Genomic DNA, 25,795 nt, shown 5'->3' with positions numbered 1-25,795 from the left:
GCAAGTTACTATAAAAAATGACTGAAGGGAAGTCTGAAAGGAAGAGGGAAAAAAAGTTCCAGATGGAAAAATCTAACTTTATCTTCCCTGTTCTTTAGAAAAAATGTAGTTCTGGAGAATTGAAATTGTTTAGCATCCATACTTGTGTGCAAACCTTAGACCTATGACCAGTCGTCCACGCCATGAAGCCATGTCAGACAAACAAAAAAGCTCTGAGGAAATTGCCGCATAAAATAATTGAGGCCTATCAGTCCTCAGTGTGCCATTAAAATAACATTCTCATTGAGAGAAGCAGCGGGGAAAATGCGTGTTAAAAGAGAAGCACAGCGAGAAAGAGGGCAGGTCGACATTCCTCGAGTATTTCAATAGCAACTAGGCTTTTTTTCTTGTTACCTGAGAAAAAGTGAAACACCCAAAACGCCCCATTAAAAAAAATCATCAGTTCTGGTATGTCTTTCACATATTTGACTTTGTTTACATATTCATACCTACAGACTTCAGTCAGAGTCAAAGGCATTTTTAATTGAAGTGAACAAAGAAAAAAAAAAGTTATTTCACAAATTTCCATTGGACGTGACCTAAAATTTAAAATGGGACGGCACATCAAACAGACTGTACTTCCTTCAAAGCTTTTTTTTGAGTTTGTGTTAAATAAAATATGGTGCCTTCACTGACTGTATATATGGGGTTCACAAGACTGAAACCACAGAAAATATGATGTTTTATGATATGATGTTTTTATCATTCAAACGTGGAAATAAATAGTATTTCACCTTTTTAAAATACTTATTTTAATATTTAATTTGAAAGAGTTCTAAGATATTTTCATATTTAAGAGTTTGCACTATTTATAATCACTAATCAAATATATACATGTAAATATAGATATACATCAAGTGCTGTAACTAAAGCAGATAAGAAGAGAACTAAGACAACATTCTCACATTCATGCTAATCATTTAACATTTTCACAGTTGTTATGCTGGTAATATCATTTTACATAAAAAAATACAGTAGGCGCATTTTGAGTATTGATATTAGCTATGCATTTTTATATTTTTAAGAAATAATTGTAATATTTTTCATTCAATGTTAAATTGTCTTTCCAATTTATTTATTTACAAAAAGAAAATGTATCTATTCTATTTTATCTATACTAAGATAAAAATAAAAAATGTTTTATGTAAATTGTTTCAACTTTTGTTATGTCAACATTGTTACATTGATCTTTTTATCATGTATCTTTATATTTATTTATATTTTTCATTTAATGTGAATTTTTTTTTAATACTTTTTACAAAAACAAAATTTAGCTATACATTTTTAAACTGTTTTTCAATATAAAATATAATTCTTAAATTAATGTTGATTGTCTCAACTTTTCACAGTAGTTATGTTGGTAATATAATTTTTAATTAAAAAAAAACGGAAAAGAAAGATGTTTTTACCATTTTTATATTTTCCAGAACTAATCATTTTTTTTTTTTTTTTTTAAATAAATGTGACAATTTCTTTACAAAAAGCTAATTTAGGTATACAAGTTATAAAAGTTTTTCAATACTGTAGACAACATTCTTAAATTAATTTTAAATGTCCCAACTTTAAACACAAAGTAATTGCAGTGTCAATATTGATATTTATAGTGTATTTTTATATGAAATAATATTTATATTTTTAAATAAATGTGAAATATTTTATTTACAATTTTATAAATGTAGCTATATAAATTCTAAAACAGTTTTGCCAAAAAAAAAAAAAAAAAAACCTCTTTCAAGACTGCACGTCAGCCAGCTAGATAACAATCTTGGTTATCTCATGCCGTTCTGTTTGCAATAAGGTATAAAAAGGAATGTTTGTAGATCAATGAATGTAGAAGTTTGGCTGGCATCGCAGCACTGGCCTGAAGGGATAAGTGACAGTTCTGTCAACTGGCTGGAAACGCTCTCACACTGGCTTCAGGCCATTCGTATTGTTGAGCGCTGATTGGTCTCAGATTCTTGGACCCCACTGTATATATAAATGTCAAATCAAATAAAATGGCAAAAAGCCAATTTACCTGAATTCACCCCGTTGTGTATCTGTTCCCTACGGATAAAAGCACCTGGCAGATGGCCTAGTGTGGCACTCCTTCAGGAATTCCAATTCCAGTTGTGTAATGTTATTAAATAATGACAAACATCTCAGCATGAGATCATCTTTTGGAAGATAACTCTTTTTTCGAGGCAATAGCAACCACTGATGTACTATGCCTTTCCCCAGGTTCTAATCAAACAGTAATACCGAGCTATTTTAAGGTCTCCTACAACCTAGTCAGTGTTCTTCATAAACTAAGCGACTGCGCTTGGCACAAAAGCAGAGTAGACCCTGTGTGGACTCGCGTCCTTGTGCAGGGAAGGAATGAGAGAGACTGGAGGTGGTGACAGAACAGTGGCAGAGCGTTGTCAAGACGACAGATGCGGGTGCCTGAAGTGGGCCCTCAAGGCTGAGGGGAGGCTCGCTGCGTCTCGCTGCCTCAATGAGAACGAGGCCACAATGGACGGCAGGTTTGTCAAAAGCCATTAGCAAGACTCGGATAAAGGGACAGGTGTGAGATTCCTGTGTGTACATCCTGGTGGAGGATACCTCTGGAAACCCTCAGGCAGTTTGGTCAGGTATATATTTTTGTATACATATACACTATCGTTCAAAAGTTAAGATTTTTTGGGGAAAGAAATGAATTCAGCAATGATGTGTTGAATTGATCGAAATTGTCAATAATATTTTTAACACAAGATTTCCCTTTCAAATAAAACAAAGAATCCTGAAAAATGCATCGGAGGCTGACCCACAACCAAAAACACATTTAAAAAGCAATTAAAGTATTCAAATCCTAGATGTTTAGTAAGATCCTTCTATTATCAATTGAAACCCGCAATAACATTTAAAATATCAGTATGCTTAATATAAAGAAAATCATAATTTATTGGGTACTTTCAATTGGAAGGTGGCCCTAATTGTCAACTTTTGCATCTTTTTCCATCGTTGTTTTTTAATACATCTTTTTGATAAAAAAAAAGTTAAAAACAATTATATATATATATATATATATCTTCTTTGTAAATCATTAAACTCTATGTAAAAAAAAAAAAGTCCCACATTTTTATGTCACTACCGAAAGTGTATGTTTCCGTCCATTGGCTGAGACTGATTTTAACTACACCCCTACATTTTTGATCAGGAAATATTATTGTGTCCCTCTTTCTCATATAGATACATGGTGAGTAGATAGTACACCATTTAGAAGTAAATGTGTTCAAAAGTCTGAAAATCTGTGTGTTACTTACGGAACGTCACTACCAAACACTTTTTATTCTGCAATTAAGTACTTTTTTGGGTATTATTCCATAAAATTTAGTTATGTGTGTTAAGTACTGTACTAGCTAACCATGTGCTGATTAGCATCTTTGAGCTAGGCTCAAAAGTATCTAAAATTGTCACTACCGAAACATGTGGTGAAGTTGTGACATCATTGTTTTTAGGGTATTATTCCATATTTTTTTTTATTTGTGTTAGTTAGTTTTAACTGTTCAGCACTGTGCTAGCTAACCATGTGCTGATTAACATCTTTAAGCTAGACTCAAAAGTATCTAAAATTGTCATTACCGAAACATGTGAAGTTTCAGTTGTGACATCATTGTTTTTTTGGGTATTATTCCATACATTAAAAAAAAAAAAAAGTGTTAGTTTTAACTATTCAGTACTGTGCTAGCTAACCATGTGCTGATTAGCATCTTTAAGCTAGGCTCAAAAGTATCTAAAATTGTCATTACCGAAACATGTGGTGAAGTTTCAGTTGTGACATCATAGTTTTTTGGGTATTATTCCATTAAAAAAAATATTTTGTATGCATGTTAGTTAGTTTTAACTGTGCTAGCTAACCATGTGCTGATTAGCATATTTGAGCAAGGCTCAAAACTATCTAAAATTGTCACTACTGAAACAGTCATGACCGAAATGTGGTTAAGTTGAAAATAAACAATTTTAGGATACAGTTATGCAAATCATTAGTATTTTTGGATGTTTTATGAGAGTTAAAATTCTGTAAATTGATGTGGTCATTACTGTCACTACCGAAAATGAGCAGTCATGACCGAAACATGGGATGTTTTGTCAAAAATAAAGCATATTGAACTATCAATTAAGATGTTATGATAGTGTTTGGTTCAATGTATATTCAAACTAATGAATCCTTACCTTTGAAACCAGTGTGATTAACTTTATGCCTTTTACAAAGAAAGATTGGATTCAAAATACAACAAATCTCATTTTCACTTGGAATATTGTTAAAATTGTAATTGCTATTGATTTACCTGTGAAAATATTTTGATAAAATAGCAAAAAATATGTTTACAAGGTAGATGTAGACAAAATCTTAATAGGTCAATATAACCCTTCTTATTAAAATATTACTGTATTAATATTGTATTAATATATTGTTGTGTTTCGGTAGTGACAAATTTGGGGAGAGGAAAAATATCCCAATACTTTCTGAAAATACAATATGAGAATTAATTAAGCTGTTCTCCTTGCCAGACATTAGACAAAAGACTGCAATGGTTGTTTGCAGGCCAATAACATATTTGATTAGCATCTTATCTTAGCTTTCTCTTTATGGTCTGACAAAATGCTTCGTAGAATTCATAATTTTTGAGATATCATCCTCAGATTTGAAATGAAGCATGACTTTAGTTGTGGTTATAAGTTTTTATACTACTTTCACAAAATATTTTTATACATTTAAAAATATATTCTTAATATTTTTGTTTTTATGTTTGAGCCTACACTTCTTTGAGTACCTACAAAAAATGGTGCTATATGGCACTAAAAGTGGTTCTTGGCTCGTTAATCATAGGGGAACCACTTTTGGTGCTATATAGCACCATATCTGAACAGGTTCTGTATATGGTAGCGGTGCTATATAGCACCTCAGTCATCCCAAAGACCCGCTGGAGAACCACTGAAGCACCAAGATTTGGTGTGCTATTCAGCACTTAAAGTGGTTCCCCTATGAGTATGAGCCAAAGAACCACTTTTAATGCCATTTTTTTAAGAGTGTATATATTTCCATATTAATAACAGTCAGTTGAACAGTCTTCAGCAGTAAACTCTCAAATGTTGGACTTATGAATGACTTATGAGCAGTAGCCTTTTCATTTTGGGTATGTCAAAATGCCCCTCTTGCCAAAATGGCGGAGTTGTGGGGGTGGGACAGGACTAGAAATGTTTACCTTAGATATTATACAATTTACATACATAACATTTTTTCCCAAGATGTTTCCAACTCTGTGTTTGTAGAATGGCCCATATATATTTCTGTCTAACTGGTTGTGGTTTTATGTATCTGAGTGACTATGACAGGTTTCAGTTAATATTGTTTGTGTAACAGCATGTTTCACTGTCGATTTGACCTCTAATAGAGCACATCCCACCGCTGATCCCCCTCACAACATGTGACCCACTTTTTGGGACGCGTGCTCGAGGAGTGTAGCAGCCCGTCATGCTATTCCTGCCGTACAAAAAAAAAAAAAAACACATCAACATCCTTCAAGGATTGAGTTTGGGTTGTCAGACGGGGGTCAGAATGTCATTTCTGTTGGGGACTACAGTAGCTTTAAGCTGCGAATCTTCAACCTTCATCCTCATGAGAGCTCCAGCGAAACATTCGCAAAACACAAGACGCAGAAAATGGGAAGTCAACAAACAGATACGTCAGACAAAGCACTTAGAAATCCACCAGGTTTTAATTACAACCAGTATACAAAAATAATGTGACAGGACAAAACTGGGACTTAAAGTGTACACGGTTTTGTTTCCGCTCCAAATAAACACAGCACACACGTTTAAGTGTTTCTGTAAGTGGTAATCAGTGGAACATCTTTGTGATGCCAAAGCACCCTTTTCCCTTAAAAGAGACTAAATATCTTACACAATGAAAACAAAAAAAGCCAAACGCAAAACAACCGAATGGCATGGAGGTAATGCAGGGCTGCGTATCAATTAGTAATGTGTTTGCTAGTTCTCTAATTTATTTATAGTATTCACAAGTAGCTGATGAGAGGGAACAGGCCATGAAAACACGTGTGGAATCGCAATTTTGTCTAATGGCTCCGAGTTGCTTTGAGACTAGAGGCAGATGTAAACCGGAGATGCCATAACCCATTTCTGATGTCAAAAATTAAGAGTAGTGGTTGCGGACAGGCTGCGTAATTGCATGCCAGAAACATTGTTTTTTAACCTGGCAGTGTTCTGCCCGCTGTGGCACCATTTTCACAGAGGATTACTGCCCCAGCGCTTCCCACTTCATCTGGAGTCTTTCAGGGTTATAAAACCCCATGACCGGAGAGGAACAGAAGAAAGTAATATGAATCTTGATAATGTCTTTTACTAAACAGGATAATACTGGTGTATGTCAGCGTAATAGTTTCTCACGCTGCTTTTAACTGCCGAGAATAAATCCTGGATGGACACAGTGTGTGCGGGGTGATTTGAGGGCGAATCTCACAAAAATAACATGCCTGGTTCATATTTCAGCCCAACATCAAAAGGAAGAAATTAAGAAAAATACATTTTGCGATTTATGGAATTATTGATTTTTAGCACTGTACCATTATTTTCATGAAAATTATGCACAAATTCTTTACCATAATCATTGAAATACTGGATTAAAACAAATACAAAATATAAAATTACGAAAATAACTCAAATGTAAAATCTTTACACCGTTAAAGCATTTACATTTTTCTTGAGCTAATTGTGTAGTGATTTATTTTTATGTTTTGAATAAATATTTTTTTGAAAATTCAGATTAATAAAACGTAATAAAATTAAGACCATTAGTCATGATAAAATAATGCACAAGATATTTCAGCCCAATATGAAAAGGGAAAAAAATATTATTTTGCTATTTATAGGACAATTATAATTTACCATTATTTTCATAAAAAGTATGCATATTTTCTTTACCATGTATAATATTTATTCAAAATATAAATTAAAATACTATTAAAACATTTACATCTTACTCGACTTAATTTTGAAGTGATATCTGTTTTTATTTTATATTTTGAATAAATATTTTTAACATTTAAATATTACATTTGGATTAAATAAATATGCACATTTGACCAATGAATTTCCATGACTTTTAAGATTTCACATTTCAGCCCAATATCAAAAGGGGAAAAAAAAGAAAATATATATTCTCCTATGTGTAGGACCATTATGATTTCTAGCGTTTTTCATAAAAATGCATATTTTCTATGTCATAATCATTGAAATATTGAAAAAACTTTTTCAAAATATAACAAAAATACATCACAGAATTAACTAAATTAAATTTGTCCCATTAAAACATTTACATTTTACTTGAGTTAATTTTCAAGTGATATATTTTTATTTTATATTTTGATTAAATACTTTTTACATTTAAACAACATTCAGATTAAATAAAATAAATGTAATACATTTAAGATTGTTACAATCATGAAAAAAATAATGCACTTTTGACTTTTAACATTTAATTCCATTTTTCCATATTTCCAGGTTCTCCATGACCGTTGGAACCCTGTGGTAAAAAATGATCTACAAATCATCTTTAAACAAAATGTAATGTGTTATTTCTTTCCTCTGAGTCATGGGTGTCATATGACCAGGACATGTGCGTGAGATCCACCCGCTACAGTCGAGTATAGTGTTGTTGACGTCTTGTCATGGTGAGAGGTGAGAGAGCAAAAAGTTGTCAGTGCAAAAAGTTTGTGTGCTAATGTCAATCTGTACTGTACTTTCGACACAGGCCGCGAGCCAGTTACTAACTAGTGTGCGTCGGGGAGGCTACATCTGCTGAACTCGCAGCATTCCCGCCTGTCGAAATCACCGGACTCAAGGCAGCTGAGGTTATTCTCATCTACTCTGGGCTATGAAACTACTTCTGCTTTTATATTTGGTGTTGGCCATAATTGACCACTACATCTGTTATTTACAGTACCGATAAATAACACGTTTCTCTCACTGGATTTCTTGATGATAAATACATACATATACAGTATATATATATATATCTCACACACAGGACACGTCACGTCATAATACACACCATCAAAACCTCACAGGATAACACTGGTTTTCCATCCATAGTTTATAACAAACTAAACAGATAAACAAAAAGAAGAGAGTATAGATCGTTCTCACAAGTATTGACAAAGATACTTTGTTGTAGTACAGCAGTTACGTGATGTGATATGAAACTGTGGACAGTTGCAGTTTTTACACGAAAGAAACAGGAAGTCTGACGCCAGGCAACAGCGTTCAGTCCAAGTGTTCTTCATACAAATAGTGTCACAACCTGACAACACGACACAACATTCAGAGTGAATGAATAACAAGTTGAAATCAGCTCGGGATGACATCCACAGCTGATGAGTTAATAATGACTTGCACCATAATGTGGCGCAATTAAGGATCATCACGTGGGGGCAATTTGCCGTTGCTCAGGCAGTCTTGTTTTTCTTCTTTCCTTAATATCGTTGATTGATTGCAGTCTTTAAGTCTGGCATTCATTTACAATATATAGGGATTTCAACATCGCATAAATTGTGGCAAGCCTCCAACCCTAAAAACACATCCCAGAAGGCACTTACATCAACTTATCAAAACATACTTTTTTCTTTTATTATATTGAGAACATGTGGATAGATGGTATCTTTCATCTCCTAACATTACTAGATAAGACGAAGTCCAGGTCATATTTCACTCCAAAATCAAACATCAACTAAATTCAGTACATAGTTACATAAATATATGGTCTATTTTGCATTATGGCATTATATTCTTGACAATCAAACCGATGTTTTCATAAATTGTCATTAGCGTAATCTCAATATCTTGTATTAATTTGAATATATACAGTCAAACCAAAAAATATAAAGACACCAGATATCATTTTTTACTAGTGGGTGCAGGACACTTTTATGTAAGTGAGGATAGCAAAATAAAGTAAACTGTGACATAGGCCACATCCACACGAAGCCAGAGCTTTCCTTATCCGATCTTTTTTTCCCCTCGTCTCAAGAAATATCTGCGCACACACAAAATCACTGAAACCGACTCAAAACAATGTAGTATTACATGCCAGGCCAGTATGTGGCGCTATAATTCTGCCACAGAAACACACTAAAAACGGAGAAGAAGAGTTGTGGCTAGAAGGGGTACAGCAACGGTCGGAAGTGAGGCAAAATCTCACGATAAAATAAAAATAAATAAATTTGCTACTTACCACATTGTGTTTTATTAACGCCTACACCTACTCCAACCCTAAACCTACCCTTACAATAATGCAAATACAGTAATTAAATGACGCAATATTGATGTGCGCATGCCCAGTGGCCGTAGCTGTATCCCTTATAGTCTTTTACCGTGCGGGACGTGGTGTGATGACATCATCGTTTCACAAAATATACGTATCGGCTGTAAACAAGAAAACGCAAGGGTGTCGGTTTCAGACTTATCCACTCTGGGACCCGGTTTCAAAAAATATTGGTTTCAGGCTCCCAAAACGGCGGATCCGTGTGGACGAAACGCTGATACGATACAACATTTTTACATATACAGCTAAACGCTTCTCCCTGTGGACGGGGCCATAGTATGCCCAAAAACTCTTCATACAATGGACTACCAGAAAAATGTATAAAAATATGGAACCAAAATGTTCTAAAAAGATTCTATCAAAGTTATCTGACATTATCAAGATTAATTTATTCTGACAGTTTAACTCTGAATTATTGTCATTTATTATCATTTTCTAAACTATAGCGAATAAACTGTGATAATGGGAGAAAATGTTGAAGGTGTCTGGTATTTTTTTGGTTTGACTGTGTGTCTGTGTGTGTGTGTGTACATACATATACATATATTATATATATATATATATATATATATATATATATATATATATATATATATATATATATATATATATATATATATATATATATATATATATATATATATATATATATATATATATATATATATATATATATATATATATATATATTAAATCGCGATTAATCGCATCTAACATTGTTTATATATTTTATATATATATATATATATATATATATATATATATATATATATATATACACACACACACGTAAACACACAAACATACATTATATTTACACGTATTATATAAATACAAACTTTTATGTTAGATGCGATTAATCGCGATTAATCAATTTGACCGCGATTCTTTACATTTAAATCGGTATAAATTGCAGTAAAGCATCAATGTGACTTAATTTTCTTTATGTAAAATAAAGTTACTAAATTCTTTCTTTAGATTCTGCAGTAAAATGTGACCCCGACATATTCTTGTTAGGTTTTATAAGATTCACCCAATAATTTCAATAATTAATCATTATGTTGCCTTAGGATTGTGCAAATGAGAACATGGCATCACATTTAACCCTTAATACTATCATTCTATAGTAACATTCCGAAAAGTTCAACCAAAGATTCTATTAAAACACGAATACTAAGAGTTGTGAAAAGTTGATTTGGCAGCATTGCTCTTTTAGTATTCTCAAGTCTCGAATAGCATTTTAAAGTCAAATGTTCACAACAGTCGTCTCAGCACAGTAACTCACAAGACATCACAGGCCTTTCTGAATGCATGGATCCGCCCGACATCGACTCCAATTTCATAAACGGGTAAAGTTAATACCTTTACTATTGAAACAACACAATATTGACTGACGCATTAAGCTCCCCGTCTTCTTTTTTCCGTCGAAAAAAAATTCAAGGCCTGAGCAGCTCTCAGAAAAGTAGCTTTCCCATCCTTATTTTTCAGTGCAGTGAGGCAACTTGAGGAGCTTTAGGGAGGGAGAAAAAAATTAACAACCTTGCAAGTCTGCAGCGTGGGTGAACAGTGTGGGCTAGCGTAACTACTGTCTTTACAGTCACTGGGTCCAGATAGTATAATCTCCAAATTACTCGTGCTATATCTGCTTTTCTGGATGCAGAGTTCTTTCTGGGTAGCGTCGCATTGGTGAGTGTGTTGCTTCTTTGTCATTATCGCTCTAACCTCCCTCCACCGAAGTCTCGATGCTGTGAAACCAAGGATGAATGAGTCACGGCTCAAGTAATTCAAAGCACTGTCAAAGCATCCATACAAGCAGCTTGATATTATGCAAAACACGCATTCGCCGACACGAGAGACAAATTAATCCACATCTGGACGCACATTACACACACATAGTTGACAAAATGTCTGAAATGTCTTCTTTTGTCATTTTAAAAAAGTCGGCTTATGCGTGAGGCATCAAAACAAACCACTGGCCCGCTCTAGAGGGATGCGGTAAAGTGAGTGGCCTAATCTCGCTGCTGAACATACGCTGAGAGCGCCTTGTCCCTTGACCTTTTTTCACAGCTGGCAGCTTTTCAAGACCGTGGACTCCGCTGAACCTGGCAACATATGCTGCTTGGCTTAACGGACCATGCTGGGGTCCGTCCGCGCTTCGCTGTCCAAATAATCCCACACTCAAAGGCACATCAGTTGTGTTTCTCTCAAGGCCCCGCCTTTCCCACAGAACTATGATGTGCATTAATCGCCTTAATCTGTTGTAGTGAAGTAAACAGACAACACAACCGAGTCCAAGCCCATTTCCTCCAGGAAGGATTCGTGCTAACGCGAGAGGCTGTGGGCGTTCCGTGTGCTCCTGTCTGCAGTTCTATGGTTTTGATATAACTGGATTAATCAGAGGGGGAAAAACATGCATCAGCCCAAAACACATGGCTAACGCACAACACTCTCTGAATTAAACATGGCCCGGAACACACTGCAGAGGCTGACAGGAGAGTACGAAGAGGAAAAAAAACAAAACACTATTACGCCTAGAACTCCTTGAGTGATTCAGAAAACTCCTTTAGCGTAACAACGCATCCGATGAAAGAAGGAGAGCTACATTTTTGGGGGAAAGGAAAAGCGTTCACTGCTGGAGTTGATCGGCGGCACAGATGAATGACCCAGATGCTGGAGCGAACGTTGCGTTGTCTGTTTTGTGTTTAGCTAACAAAACATCCAGCTGTTCTCGAAGATGACATTCCCAGCATTTGAGAAAAGAAGCTGTATACAACATGGCGAGAGCGGCCTTAGCTTCTGGGTCACAGCTTGCCGAGCCACCGTTGCAATGTAGCATTGACAACCCTGTATGGGCAATCACAAGGCTTTTTATTCACTTCAAAGGGCCTGCTTGAGTATTGTGCTCATGGGAGTGAATGAACCACAGAAGGACGGATTCTGACTAGAACGGCGTTAACAACAGGTTACAGTTACACGACAATCAAATCACTTATGATATCTCTTATTTTGCATTAAAAGTACGCATCATGAGGCGAGCAAAATTAATGTGTTTGATAATGGGTGTTTTCATCCTACAGATGTGACATTAACCATTCCGCTTCCACTCCTCAGATGGCAAGTTTCCGTCTTTGTTTTAAAAGGTCAAGTAAATATCAGTCAGGTGTATTATCTGCTTCCTCTAGACATAGATGGCAGTCCGGGAGATGATTGACCCGTCTCGCTGAGACTCCATGTCGTCATCCAGGTAAGGAGCGCACTCGTCCTCGTGCCTGTGGATTTGGTAGCTGGGCGGCAGTCCGCTGAAACGGTCGTATCTTTCGTCCTCTTCCTCTTCCTCCAAGCTGTCGTTTAGGGCGTCGAACTTCCTGCGCTCCGCTTCATTCAGCTCGCCGCTCAGCAGGATGTCATGGGCGGTTGGCGTGCTGGCGGTCATGTGCGGGAAGTCATTGCTTTTCTCCGTCAGGGCTCCCGGCTCGCTTTCGCGGTACGTGTAGATCGGGCCGTTGTTGTTGGCTCCTGTGCCGTTCTTACTGGCCTTCTTGCCTCCAAAAAGACGGGTTTTGTTGCCGTAAGCGCCCTGCTCGCCGTCGCCCGAATATCCATGCTGCTGGCGACGACTTCGCATCACTAACACGGTGACCAACGCGCCGACCAAAACGAGGGCCAAGAAGCTGCCCAGGATGGCTCCGGCCACCACGCCTGCACTGGAGGGGTCTTCAGTCGACTCTGCAGAGGAGGGGAGGGGCACATGTGAGGAAGTTGCTGCTTGGTGGTGGGAGCTATTCTTCACCATACATGGTGTACGATTTGGTTCAGTTTAGACTGTGAAATGGTTTTTGGCTGCCCCCAGTTCCCAGCTACAAGTCCTATGGTGTGAGCCAAGTTTGCCGGATCCGCTCTCGGTTCTCAAGGCAAGAAAACAACACAAACGTCCGTTCCTTCTACGCTCGGGAGCTGACCAGGTGAAATTACACTACACACATGGAGAGTAAGAAAGAGAAACACACAGATGGAGAAGGGATGTAAAGATTATGGTCACAGTATGGTCATGCAAAGAGGAAAAATCGTAAGTTATGCTGGAAACGCAGCCTTCCAGCTAGCGTCAGCTAATTGGTTTGTGCATTCCCACCAAATTCCCGGTAATGTGTCCAAGTCGCAAACTCTAAAGGAACACCTGCTTCAGGAAGGATTAGCCCCATTTCATGCTGCAACCCACAGGGCCTGCATGGAATGTGCTGCTGAGGTAGTCTGGACAGAAAGTGATTATATATATATATATATATATATATATATATATATATATATATATATATATATATATATATATATATATATAAAGTGGTCAAGTCAAGAGTAATTATATTTACAGTCTGATTTAATCAAAAGTTTTCTGACTGAGCCTGTCTGCGCAACTTCTAGAACAGTAATAATGCTTTGCAAGTCCACTGCATTGATTTTGGTTACATTACTGTATTACAGTCAATATATTACAAACGCTGGTCATACAGCTAACCTTATAAATATGCAAAGCAACAGAATTAGGAAAAAGTGCACGACTTTGAGGTTTTGTAAGAAGCTAAAATGGATTAAATATATACCAAGTTCACTAATTTAAAAAACAGCTTGATTCTGGAAAGAAAAGTGATGGTTGTCAGTTTAAAGCTTTTTGCTATAATGCTAAGGTTTTGTAGGTTCCAAGGTCTTGTTAAGTAGTCTCTTAAATTGCTCTAAAATACAAGAGCACACTTTCCTCAGCAAGACGCACAATTTGAGAAAAGATATCATCATGTCCATAAGCTCTACCAGAGCAAAGGTTTGAGTTTTAATCATTCAAAAAGACTAACAAACTTAAGAATTACTATTCTGAATCATAATAGAAATATGTATTGATCAAGTCGTATAGTTGCAATGTATATGTGTTGCTAGGAGAATCACAACAATTATTCTGCAGTGGATTTGTTTCGAACTAGCGGAGCAACAATATGCAAGTTATTTAATATTAACTTGTATAAAAGCAATTTGCAATTGTGCCATTGGTCTGAATATAATTATGAGGGTTAGAGTAACAGTGACCCTAGCCTAAGCAAACATCACTACTGAAAAAAAACTGAAGCTTTCTATGTTGTTTTAATTCAAAGGCCACATAGCATGCAAACTCCTCTAAACGTATGCCTTGCTCTCGGTCAAGCAATCACCAATTCCACCTCCTGCAATTTCCCCTGTTACCATGACAATTTGAGTCATTACGGATTCAGTCTACTAGAATCAAGTCAAGAGGCTTTTTCCCAAAAATCATGCAGTTTCTGCTCATGTTCGCACTACGGCCTCTAAAACTACTGAGAAGAGTTTATGAAAGACTGAATAGTAGGCTACTGATGAAAATATATGTGCGAACATGTATACATACATTAAATTTCTTCCCACACAATTTGGATACGACTTAATATTCCTGCAATATAACAAGCATACAGTCGCTCCCTCTCCCACACACTTTTTTTCCCCTTTTCCTTCGCTCCTCCGCTGGTTTGTTTTATCCTGGGAGATAGAGAGGTGCTAAAAGAGCTCTTTCTTAGGATACCCTGTTCCATTTCGCCGTGCCTCTCAGTCCACTGCCATTAAAGTCTCTTCAAGCTCCGCTGCTACTGAAAACAGGCTTGTATGTGGGACTAAGACACACACATACACACACATACACACAACTACACAACCGGCTAACATCCCCAATCTCTCTTAACCTCACTCTCCTGTCGCTATCTCTGCCAGATGCCACGGCTCAGGATCCATTATTCATCGGCCTGGCAGACAGTATCCGTGAACCCTACGGTCACCATCTAGCTCTGAGACTGAGACTAAAGACAAAGGTGGGTTGCGGCTTCCCTTCACCATGATTCTGGGTACAACCGAACAACTGACTTGTTACTTTTTGACCGCTCTTGTTCTAAGAGGGGGAAAAAAGAGCAGTACTCTCGGGACACTTTCAATTTTAATGACAGTGCATTTTGAATAGGCCGCAGTGTGAGGGCTTAACCTTTTTTTGGTTAAATTTAAGATATTGTTATGCAAATGATGGCACTTGGCCAACAGGAAAGTCTCAGAGTATTGATCTACTCCAGAGCTAATAAAACATTGAGCCGGCAAATTTACTAGCACAACTCTTTATGAGTGTTATTGAAAAAACATTGAGTTCCTACACATTGAGAGCGAACCTTAGAGAGTTGTGGAAGCTGTTAAAGGTCATTATTGTCTAAGAATGTTGATGGGCTTGAGAACAAAGCACCTCTTCAGCCCTCGTGACCTTTAACTTGTCCGCTACGCTCCTCAAGTGCCATAACTACAGCGCATTATTATTCTGCCGCACTCTGTTAATGGCATGCTACAAAACCGTTCGACATTAAAGTCAGTTTTCCTGCATGCATACATAGCTGGAATATGTTGCTTGGTTGCACACGTACTAACGCTAATAATGTGAGAGAGCTAAAAAAAATTATGACAACTTCTGAGGGACTTTATTAACACATGTATAGTGTGCAACAGGGCCTGCTCACTTTTTCAGCTGTGTTGATTCCGGAAGAATTTTTCATTCATTTTTCCTCATAGGGATTTTTAAAGAAATATTCAATAAAGGGTTTTTACAACATCCACCAAACCAACCAGAACCAGGGTGAATTACATTATAAACATTGATTTGAAGTTTGATTGAATTTTAAATGGAAAATCGGACAAAAAGACAAAGGTGCAAGACTGTGTACATAACAGCTAATGAAGGAAAGCATTGAATTCCAAAGCATTGCAATCAAATAAAAACAATGGAGAACTTGATTTAAAGATGTTGATTATGTAAGGAATAATAGATGACGAATTAATAATTAATGCGAAACTGTAAGAACAGCACTCGCTAGAGAGAAATGTCATGTAGCTTTTAAGTTGCTGAACTTAAATCACGTTTCTGCACGAATGTGTGTTTGTAACCTACTGTATTGTGTTTGTGTCTGAGTGGGAAAGCAGAAAGAGAGTATGTGCTTTTCGTACATAATAAAACGTAATTTTTTGGCAAAAAAACGTTGTTATCCTATTGTTTACTATATTTATTTGCTTGGTCAGCGTCGTTGTGGGTTTTGGTTCTTTTTGCTGTTGTCGGCTGTAAAGACATTTGAAATAACTGAAATCATTTGGCGAAGTGATATGGAACTGTAATGCGGCAAAGACCTGCCTGGAACTACTTTGGCCGTGCGTTTCCCTGAAAACAATTGCACATATTAGAACGTTCATCAACCATCAGATTCAAGCTTTCAACAGCCCTGTAGTATAAATATATATATATATATATATATATATATATATATAGAAAAAATATATTTTACATTTATTCCAATATATAGTAGGGCCGTGACCGTTAACGCGTTACGCGATTAATTTAAATTCCTTAACACGTTAAAATAATTTATCGCAATTAACACACATACATTACAGAAGTACATGAAGTTGCGTCATTAACGTAATTTTCGTCACTCAGTTAGATGATCTTAGAAGTCTTTATCACAATCTACGAGCTCACGAAACAGCGCTTCAGATCAGTTGAATCAATGAACAGCGCAAATTTATGGCAGGTTATTGTTTATGAACTAATGCTGATGAATAATGACAATGTTTACTTTACAATGTTTATATAGTAATATATTTTAGACGGTTGTAACAATGCCTGTATTATCTCCCTCATCTGAACTTGAAAGAGCAGCCTGCAACTGCAATAGTTAAATAATAACACAATAAAATAAGAGTGTATTTCGAGTCACGCATTATATATACATTTTTGGTTACACAAACTATATTTAATTTCATTCCTATTTAATTCATAGTCAGGAGGAAAGACTAAGAAAAGTATTTGACACATATTATTCAATAAAGTATCAGGGTTATAATAGTTAACTAAAACCATAAAAAAAAACTTTATTTCTTGAAATTAAATAAATGTTAACTGAAATTAAAAATAAATAAACTTATTTGAAGCTTTAGCTTAACCTGATAACTAAAACAAAAATACAAAATTATAAAAAACTATGTTTTTAAAAAACAAACAAACAAAGTGAATTGAGCTCTCTTTCGTGTATTTTTGCGCTTGAATGGTCAAAAACACGATTATGTCAAAAAGTCTGTTTAAACTTTTGACATGTATTCAAGTAACAGTCAGTTATGTAATGCTTAAATGCTCAATTAATGCATTACAATTTAACTAAACTCATTAGATTTTAGTCGACTAAATCTACTGTAGATTTTCAAGTGACTAAAACAGCTAAAACTAAATGGCATTTTAGTCAAAAGACTATGACTAAAATTAATCAAAATTAACACTGCTACAGAGATTTTTTTGCTGTGATTTGCTAGCGGAATTTTCTTTACAGAATAGTGGATAATTTAGTTTTCCACCAGGAATCACACTTATGCGATTCTTTAAAAAAATAGGTTGCACTGATACAAACTGATGGCTTCAACAAAAGCATATGCCATCAATTTACAACCTTGGAACTCACAGTTTACCTGTCTTTAAAAGGTTTCAACATTAATAGAAACCAATCAGAAAATTAACTCACGGAACCTGACTGTTGCACTCAATTTGAATGCTGAAAACTCACGCTAGTTTCAAAAACAAGACGGCACCTTTCCCAAGGCACAAGTATACGCTAAGTATAATTACAGCATTCAGGGTATCAATTTACGGCATTATTCATGTTTTTTCTAACCTATAGGTTGTAGGTAGAGACTACTTGGCACTCTACAAACTGATTGCTAGCAGAGCTCTATGCTGAGACGCCACAAAGGCGTCCGCTTTTCACTCGACTGTAAATGGTTCCCACTTATAAAATAACACAACAACTACCCCAGGTAGAACTACAACCGCTATGGAAGCAATCAATCACACAACAACAGCGTACCCAAAGCGATCTGCACATGCACCGCGTGAATACGATCATTATATTCTAATTTATTTCAGCTAAAATACACAGGTTTTTGGCAGTACAAATGGAAAGGGATGATGGATGGAACAAACACAGACAGATCGCATTTCCTTTGACTGTAAAGGATAGGCTCAAATCTCAGCCGTGGCCTGCGGTGGCCCCTCCCTTCCGAGTCTCACACGTCCTGTATTGATTTATTGGAGAACTCAGGGCACATACGTTCAGCTTACACCAACCTCTCTTGCTGTCCTCCTAAAGCCTCGGCTAACTGACAGGTGACGTGGTGACCACTAATGGTGCTGCCAAAAGTGATACAGGGAAGTGTCCTAAGGGCTGACTGACCAAAGAGTTGAGTTCTCCACAAGGTAATTACTTGAAAAACACTAGAAGGCCTGGTTTTGAGATGCATAAGCGAGTGCGTACATATAGGTCATGTGCAACGCTTGCTAGAAAGTGCTAAATCCAATAGATTTCAATGTATAATTGGGCTTTGAGCAGATCCTAATATCCCTATTGTCAGAGACACTCGTTTCCGTGCTAGAACACACACTCGCACACGCTCACTGGGTTGACGGCTTAAAGAGCGGTAGAGCTTCTCTGGAGGAGGATGGTATTTCTGACATGCACGTTTCTCCATTTCGATCTGTGGCAGGCAATAATCCCAGGGTGCCTATCTTGATTTCTTTTGTCCTGCTAAAGTCACCATGTGCACTGTACATCAAAGACCCGGGTGTGAGCATGGCTGAGTGGATTACAACACCCGGATAAAAAGAAAAAACCTTGCAACCTCGCCAGGTCTTGGGTCGAACATGAGATTTCTAAAAATGTCATAACATGCAAAAAGGGCTAGGTGATGAATCATAAATCATATGCACACACATATACGTGTGTGTGTGTGTGTGTGTATATATATGTATACATACATACATACATACATACACGTATATTTTATATTATATTTTATATTATATATTCAAATATAAATCTATGTCCCTGTTACACTTAATTTTCCTGGTTAAATAGACATTACATAAAAAAGAGACCAAATACAATTCTATTTTGTATTTTTACACTAACTATGTAAAGTTCTATTTATTAAAACCAAGTATAAATTTCATCAAGTTATTGTTTCTACACATTTTTACATCTATTCCAAAATAATAACAAAAATCAGTAACAATTTAAACAATTATTTGTGAACTAATGTTCAGATTTTCTTTTTAATAGTCAACCCATTTTCATCAGTCATCAAGCTTGTACACTGGTCACAGACACGAAGATGAACCTTTAATTTCCCCAAGCTGATTGCTCACTAAAAACCCACAATCATCATGTTTTCAGGCCACTTAAAGTTTGATTTTGAAGTGACAAAGCTGTGAAATGGTTGTTTACTTACTTTTTAATTCGTCTCCTATTAGCGGCATTAGCCAATTCGAGAACACGCACAAAAAAGAGAGGGATTTTACGCACAAACCAATCATATCCAATCTTAACGGATCATATCCAATCATACGCGATGGAGGCATTGCCTCCTTTCACATGACTTTCCCTTTAACCATTCTCCATTCCCCTTCCACCAAACCCACCGCATGCTTAGAGGGTCTGTTAAAACTCAATGGCCTCAGGGGAGGCAAGAAAGACGAGGCGTCCCGCTGTAACTACACCTGCGGGTGTCGCTGTTAGACACTGCCACTTTATAAAAACGAGTGACTTTTATAACGTCATATTTTGTATTATTTGCGATGTTTTATTTTTGTGAAATCGATTATTTTCTAATTCAGTTTTTTTTGAGTAGACACTGCCTCCCTTGCCTCCTCAGAGGAAACGCCCCTGATACATATGTAAACACACACAGGTTTGTTTTGCTAAGTGAGGACATTCCATAGGCGTAAGGGTTTTTATACTGTACAAACTGTACATTCTATCCCCCTACACTACCCCTACCCCTAAACCTACCCATCACAAGACACATTCTGCATTTAAAATTTTTAATAAAACATTGTTTAGTATGTTTTTAAAGCTATTTTAAATATGAGGACGTATGAAATGTCCTTTGCATCATTTGTAGCATCACTCTGAAATGTTTATTAAAATGACTTGGTAAAAACATTTACAAAATATAAGACAAAATATAGCTTTGTTTATTGTTAAATAAATGAAAAGAATTGGTCTTGAGTTATTAATACAAATATTATTAACTAGACTTCCTGTGTTTCACTTTTTGCATTGCACGTTTTGAATCGAATTGGCTGTATGGTTGAAATGACAGCTCCTCTGATTGAGTAAAATATGAACACCCTTTTGAATGGAGATATATATTGAATATCATCAAAAGGTTGGAACATATCAAGATCCATTTATCGGCCAGCCCTTCATGCAGAGCACAAGTTTATTAGAGAGAAGGTTCAGGTAATGACGAATAATGACAGATAACGGGATTGTGGAAGCAGAAGAAATCGCTCAGCTAAGCCAGGCTAACTACAGCTAAGCTGTAAAAAAGGATCCTGTAATGATTTTTCACCAGTTCATTGCATCCGCCATCACATCAGTGTCAACATCCATGAGAAATTCGTGAAAAATGTGCCATTGTCCCATTTCAGACAGGCTGCTCCTCATAATCCACACAGAAAAGAAGACCACTCTCCCAAAGAAAATCGAGAGGAGTAATGAGAGTCTGAAAACTAAATGTTTATGAAAAAAACACAGCCAGTTTCATCTGGCTAGGCACGGCGTGCATTCGGTTTTTGAACATTAAAGCATCGGTATATGCGGCGTGGCAGATTCTAAACTCTGACATGTGTACGGAAATGCTGAGAGAGAATGAATGAGCGGATCAGTAAAAATAGTGCTTTTAAGTAAGCCTCCATTGATTCAGACGCAGAGATGCATCGCTTGATACATCTTTAAAGCGCTCCGAGCTGCACTTCTAGGGTAGATTGCACAAGTGATGCATCAGAAACTTTGCAAAACAGCTTTGATAGTCAATTTATCGTTGTTTAAAAAGAAATGTGATTTTTTTTCTAAAGTAAAAACATTTTAATTAAAAGAATACATAATTAAATCTTGGTTTCTAAATGTCTAATAATGTTCATAAATACTTAAATGTTCTGCATGAATCATTAATCCATTGCTTATTTAAGCAAAGCCCAATAAATCATTAGAATCCGTCCGGGTCAGAAAGGCAGCCAAAAGCAAGACCCAGAGAAAGCCTCATTTTTATTCTGTAATTGATCAAAGCAAAGAAAAAGGAGACCTGGTGAGCCCTCGTGTTTCTAAGGTTTCGGAGTGTCTGTAATGAGCCCTAATGATGGACGGTGTGGGCTAAGAGCCAGGTAATCTTGGCAGCCCGCTTTTCTGACATTTCACTTAATGTTAGCAGGTTGATATCTCCTCGCCCTCTCGTTGTCTCTTTCTTTGTCTCGGTTTTCTCTTGCTAAGCCGTGGGTGATAAGCTTCATCCAGGTGTCAGTCGACTGAGGTCTTTCCCTCACCTTATCTCACATGCTGAGTTTCAGACATTGTTTTCACACCGTAAGGCTCAAGACGCCACAGGTAAGAGCGCTAGTGCCAGAACAACTGTTTGATATGATATGAAAGCTCTGAGAGAGGGAATACATCAAATCAGATCGAGTACACAACTGCATATTCAGGACTGGAGGGACAAAAAAAGTCATCATTTAAAGATGAAGTGTGTTTTTAGATGTTTATTAAAAAAACTAAAACTAGAAGCAGAGGCGCTGATCTTTGGCCGAGCACCGACGGAAAAATACAAAATATTCTCAAAAAAATAACAATTGAGATTGAGGAGCATCTCTTAGAACACACAATTCTACCCGTATGCAGATAAAGTTGAACAAACGTGTATATCCAACTTTATATACACTCAAAAAAATAATTGGTTGAATTTACTTAAAGCTGCGTCAAGTGGTTCCACACAACTATATTGAGTCATTTTTACAAATAACAATTTAGTTATATGAACAAAAGAAAGTCAAGTAAAGCTGACAAAATTTCTTTAAGTAAATACAAACCATATGAATTTGTCACTGTTACATAATATTTATATGTGCAGTTTACTTAATAACGTTATGTTAAATTTATAAAAGTTGATTATGTTAGGACGGTGAACACATTTATTGATTTTATTTACCTTATTAAATTAACTACTTGCTCTACAAGTGTAAGGGGAAAACTATTAAATATAACAAAAAGCACATTTTTAGAAACAAATTCAAAATTGAGAACAGAAAGTCCATCCAATAAATGTGTGTATATGAGTGCCCACAGCGTAAACACAGGCACCACTCTTCTGCATAATGGTAACCACAAAATTACAGAAACTTCTCTAAATGTCCAACATAACTGCACATAACACTAACATAAACTAACATCTTTCCCTTTACTGAAAAACATAAAATAACACTTTAATCCCTAAATTTACTCTCCTAATGCAGTTCCTAGCAAAGCATGCTGGGAACTACAGATCCACTGCCAGGTTTGTTCGTTTCACTCAGCAATGTTAAGTTGACCGAACAAACACTTATTAAGTAAAGCTGACAATACTCATTTTTAGTAGAAACAACTCAGTAAATTTTGAGTTTTTTAGGTAATGTGAACAAGGATGATTTGAGTCCAACTAACGACAGTGAAAGTTGATTTTTTTTTAGTGCAGAGAGCTGGCTAATAAGACATTTGTAGGTTGATTTCCCTAAAAAAGTTACAGTTTATTATAAATGACACAGTTTACCTTTAAGAATAAACAATTGAAGACCCGTACAATTGAGCATTAATCTGAACATCTAGTAATTACAGAACCGGATCTGATGGCTGAGATCATCAACGAATGCAGTGGAGTGATGCAGTCTGCAATCAGCACGGCATGAGCTAATGTTTCAATCCAGAACATCATTTCACTCTTTCTCTCAAAGTACTTGTTGAAAAGACCAGCTTAGAGTAGAAAAAGATGATTTTTTTTAGTTCATGTTTGGTGCTGGTCTACATGATGGACCAGTATAGCCATGCTATTTACCCAGAGGGTGAAGAAATGATCGGAAAAGTAGGAAGGTCAAAATAAATGTATATTATATATCTTGACTCATGAATATTAATTATTCAATGTAATGTCTAGATGTAAAGCAGACATCGACAAACACGCACTAGCCTTACCAGGATTTTCTCGCTTGTAAATCTTTTGTTTTGTCTTTTTTATGTGTGTTTTATGTGGTTGGCTACAATTTGTTTATTTTGCACTGCGGCAATGCAAAACAAAATTCTCAAACTATGATAATTATTTCGCAGCTGGCAAGATGTGTCAAAGAGCACGGTCTTTCTGGTTAAGCTAGTTGACAAATGATGCCTTGCTGACCAATGAACTCATGCATTCAAAACACGACGGACTTTTCAGCAGGAACGTGCCTTGAGTGCTGTTTTAAGCTGTGCATGCACTAGCATGTATGCATGCAAATGTGCGCCTGTGTCTGTCTGCAAAAACTCAATTGTTTGTTTCCTTAAGTGCAGCCACTACCAACCCCAATAAACGGTACCAAGATTCAGCCAAGAATTTAAGCAGCTAAACGGCCTCTCAATTCCCCCGAAAGAGCCTACAATGAAAGCCTTCAGTTTTCTGCATTAGCTGTCTGGAAATGGCTAAGGAGGGGAAAGAAATGAAGAAACACTCCTTCTTGGCAAGCTGCGTGATTAGTCTGTTGGCTGGCACAAGCTACGGTCTCTCCCCTTTCTAGGCAGGAGGAAAACGGGAAGAGAAAAAGAGAGTGAATTAAACTTCAGGACAATTCTTAAAAGAACGGAAGGAGGTCTGTTTTTCTCGCTTTTTACGCAAAAACACATACACACACACTTCCTCTCCAGCTAGGCTGGTGGATCCACTGGGAACCAGTGCAATCTAGCCTCATTCACGTGTGCAGTTTTAGGAGTTGAGGGGTTTAAAATTCCTTTTGCGTCAGCACAAGTCTCGCATGCAATCCGCTGAGCTTTGTCATGGTGTGGCATTCGTGTCTGCATTTGTATTAGGCCCTGTTTACACCTGACTTAATGACTTAATTGAAATACACATGGCGCAGTACAATACCAGCTCAAAATGTGGCTGGTAAAAATGAAAATTGCGGCTGGGTAGTGAACAATTCAAAGTGAATTATCCCCCATGTGTTCCCTGTCAGAAAAAAAACCTAGCTTAAACCAGCCTTAGTGAGTTTTAGTGGTTTTAGCTTGTTTAAGCTGGTCTCCACTGGCCAAGGATTAGGTAGTCTCCAAGCCTGATCAAGTCAGTCTAGTTGATATCCCACCCTGCCCAATTGAAAAGTGTCCAAAACACCTCTACAATCATAAAAACTGACCAAATTAACCAACCTGGCCAAATTGGGAGACGTTAGGCAGCTTAACCCTCTGGTGCTCTTCGGTCATTTCTGACCGGAAAATTTTCTGTTTTGAAATTTTAAAAATCACTGCTTCATCGGAATGATATGAAACTTGGTGACTTTTTTAGCATTATGTATGTAAACACACACAAAAATTGGGGTCATGATTCGAGGATGCTAATTGGTCGTAAAGAAAAAAGTACCATTCTTTGTCTTTCGGTCATAAATGACGACCATAGGAAATGAATGGGAAATCGGCAAAAACACAAAAATTCTCAGAATATTTGCGTATACAATCTACAAATCGGCCACGTTGCTGAAAAAAAATACACAGCAGTAAAGGGGTGACACTCTAAAACATCAAGAGTGTGATATTGACACATCCACTCACACACACGCACACTTATACACACACACCTATGAAAAACTGAACCTATGAACCACATTTTGAATTTTTAAAAATCACAGCTTCATCAGAATGATATGAAACTTGGTGACTTTTCTAGCATTAGGTATGTAAACACACACAAAAAGTGAGGGCATGATTCGAGCATGCTAAGTGGTCGTACAAAAAATACTCCCACTTGTGCTCTTCAGTCAAAAATAGGAAATGAAGGGGAAATCTGCAAAAACACAAATTCACAGAAAAAAATCTATATTTCTAACAACAACAAAAAAATCTAAAACTTTATAATAAATAGTCTTAGAGATTTTTTAAATATATATTCAAATCCATCAACAAAAAAGTCATTAAATGTGTTCAAAAGAGAACTAGGGAATTCTCAAGCCTCTCCATAGAGACCTCTAGTGATTACTCCCATGGTTGCATGATTTCTTAAATAATTCCAAAAGAGGGCGCTAATCTGCCTTCAAAAAAAAATATTTTGAAAGCCTAGTCTCTATTTTAACCTGAAATACTGCAATAATAAAAAAAAAATTAAAAATACAATAAAAAAAAAATCATTTTCAATGGCAAAAATAGACCATAATTATTGCATAAATATTACAAAATACCATCAAATCATCAAATTAATATTTGATGGTATATTAAAAAAATACAATCAAAT

At 36.4% G+C, this 25,795-nt stretch overlaps 1 protein-coding gene across 3 annotated transcripts in view; it reads right to left on the bottom strand.

Annotated features, from left to right (window-relative positions):
- Window positions 1–25,795, bottom strand: part of pvrl2l (PVR cell adhesion molecule related 2 like) — a 235,736-nt gene that overhangs the window by 94,183 nt on the left and 115,758 nt on the right. The window contains exon 7 of one of the 3 annotated variants that reach the window (XM_079830089.1): window positions 10,377–13,126. The exons of the other annotated variants lie outside the window; for them this stretch is intronic. Coding sequence (XP_079686215.1) covers window positions 12,579–13,126 — 548 coding nt within the window. The 3' untranslated portion in view covers window positions 10,377–12,578. Of the gene's footprint in view, window positions 1–10,376; window positions 13,127–25,795 lie in introns of those variants that run through there. 3 annotated transcript variants of the gene reach the window in all.

The sequence above is a fragment of the Gobio gobio genome (genome assembly GCF_949357685.1).
Source record: "Gobio gobio genome assembly, chromosome: 11".
Classification (NCBI taxonomy): domain Eukaryota; kingdom Metazoa; phylum Chordata; class Actinopteri; order Cypriniformes; family Gobionidae; genus Gobio; species Gobio gobio.
The sequence above is the reverse complement of the archived record's forward strand: the minus strand, read 5'-3'. Positions and strand labels throughout refer to the sequence as shown.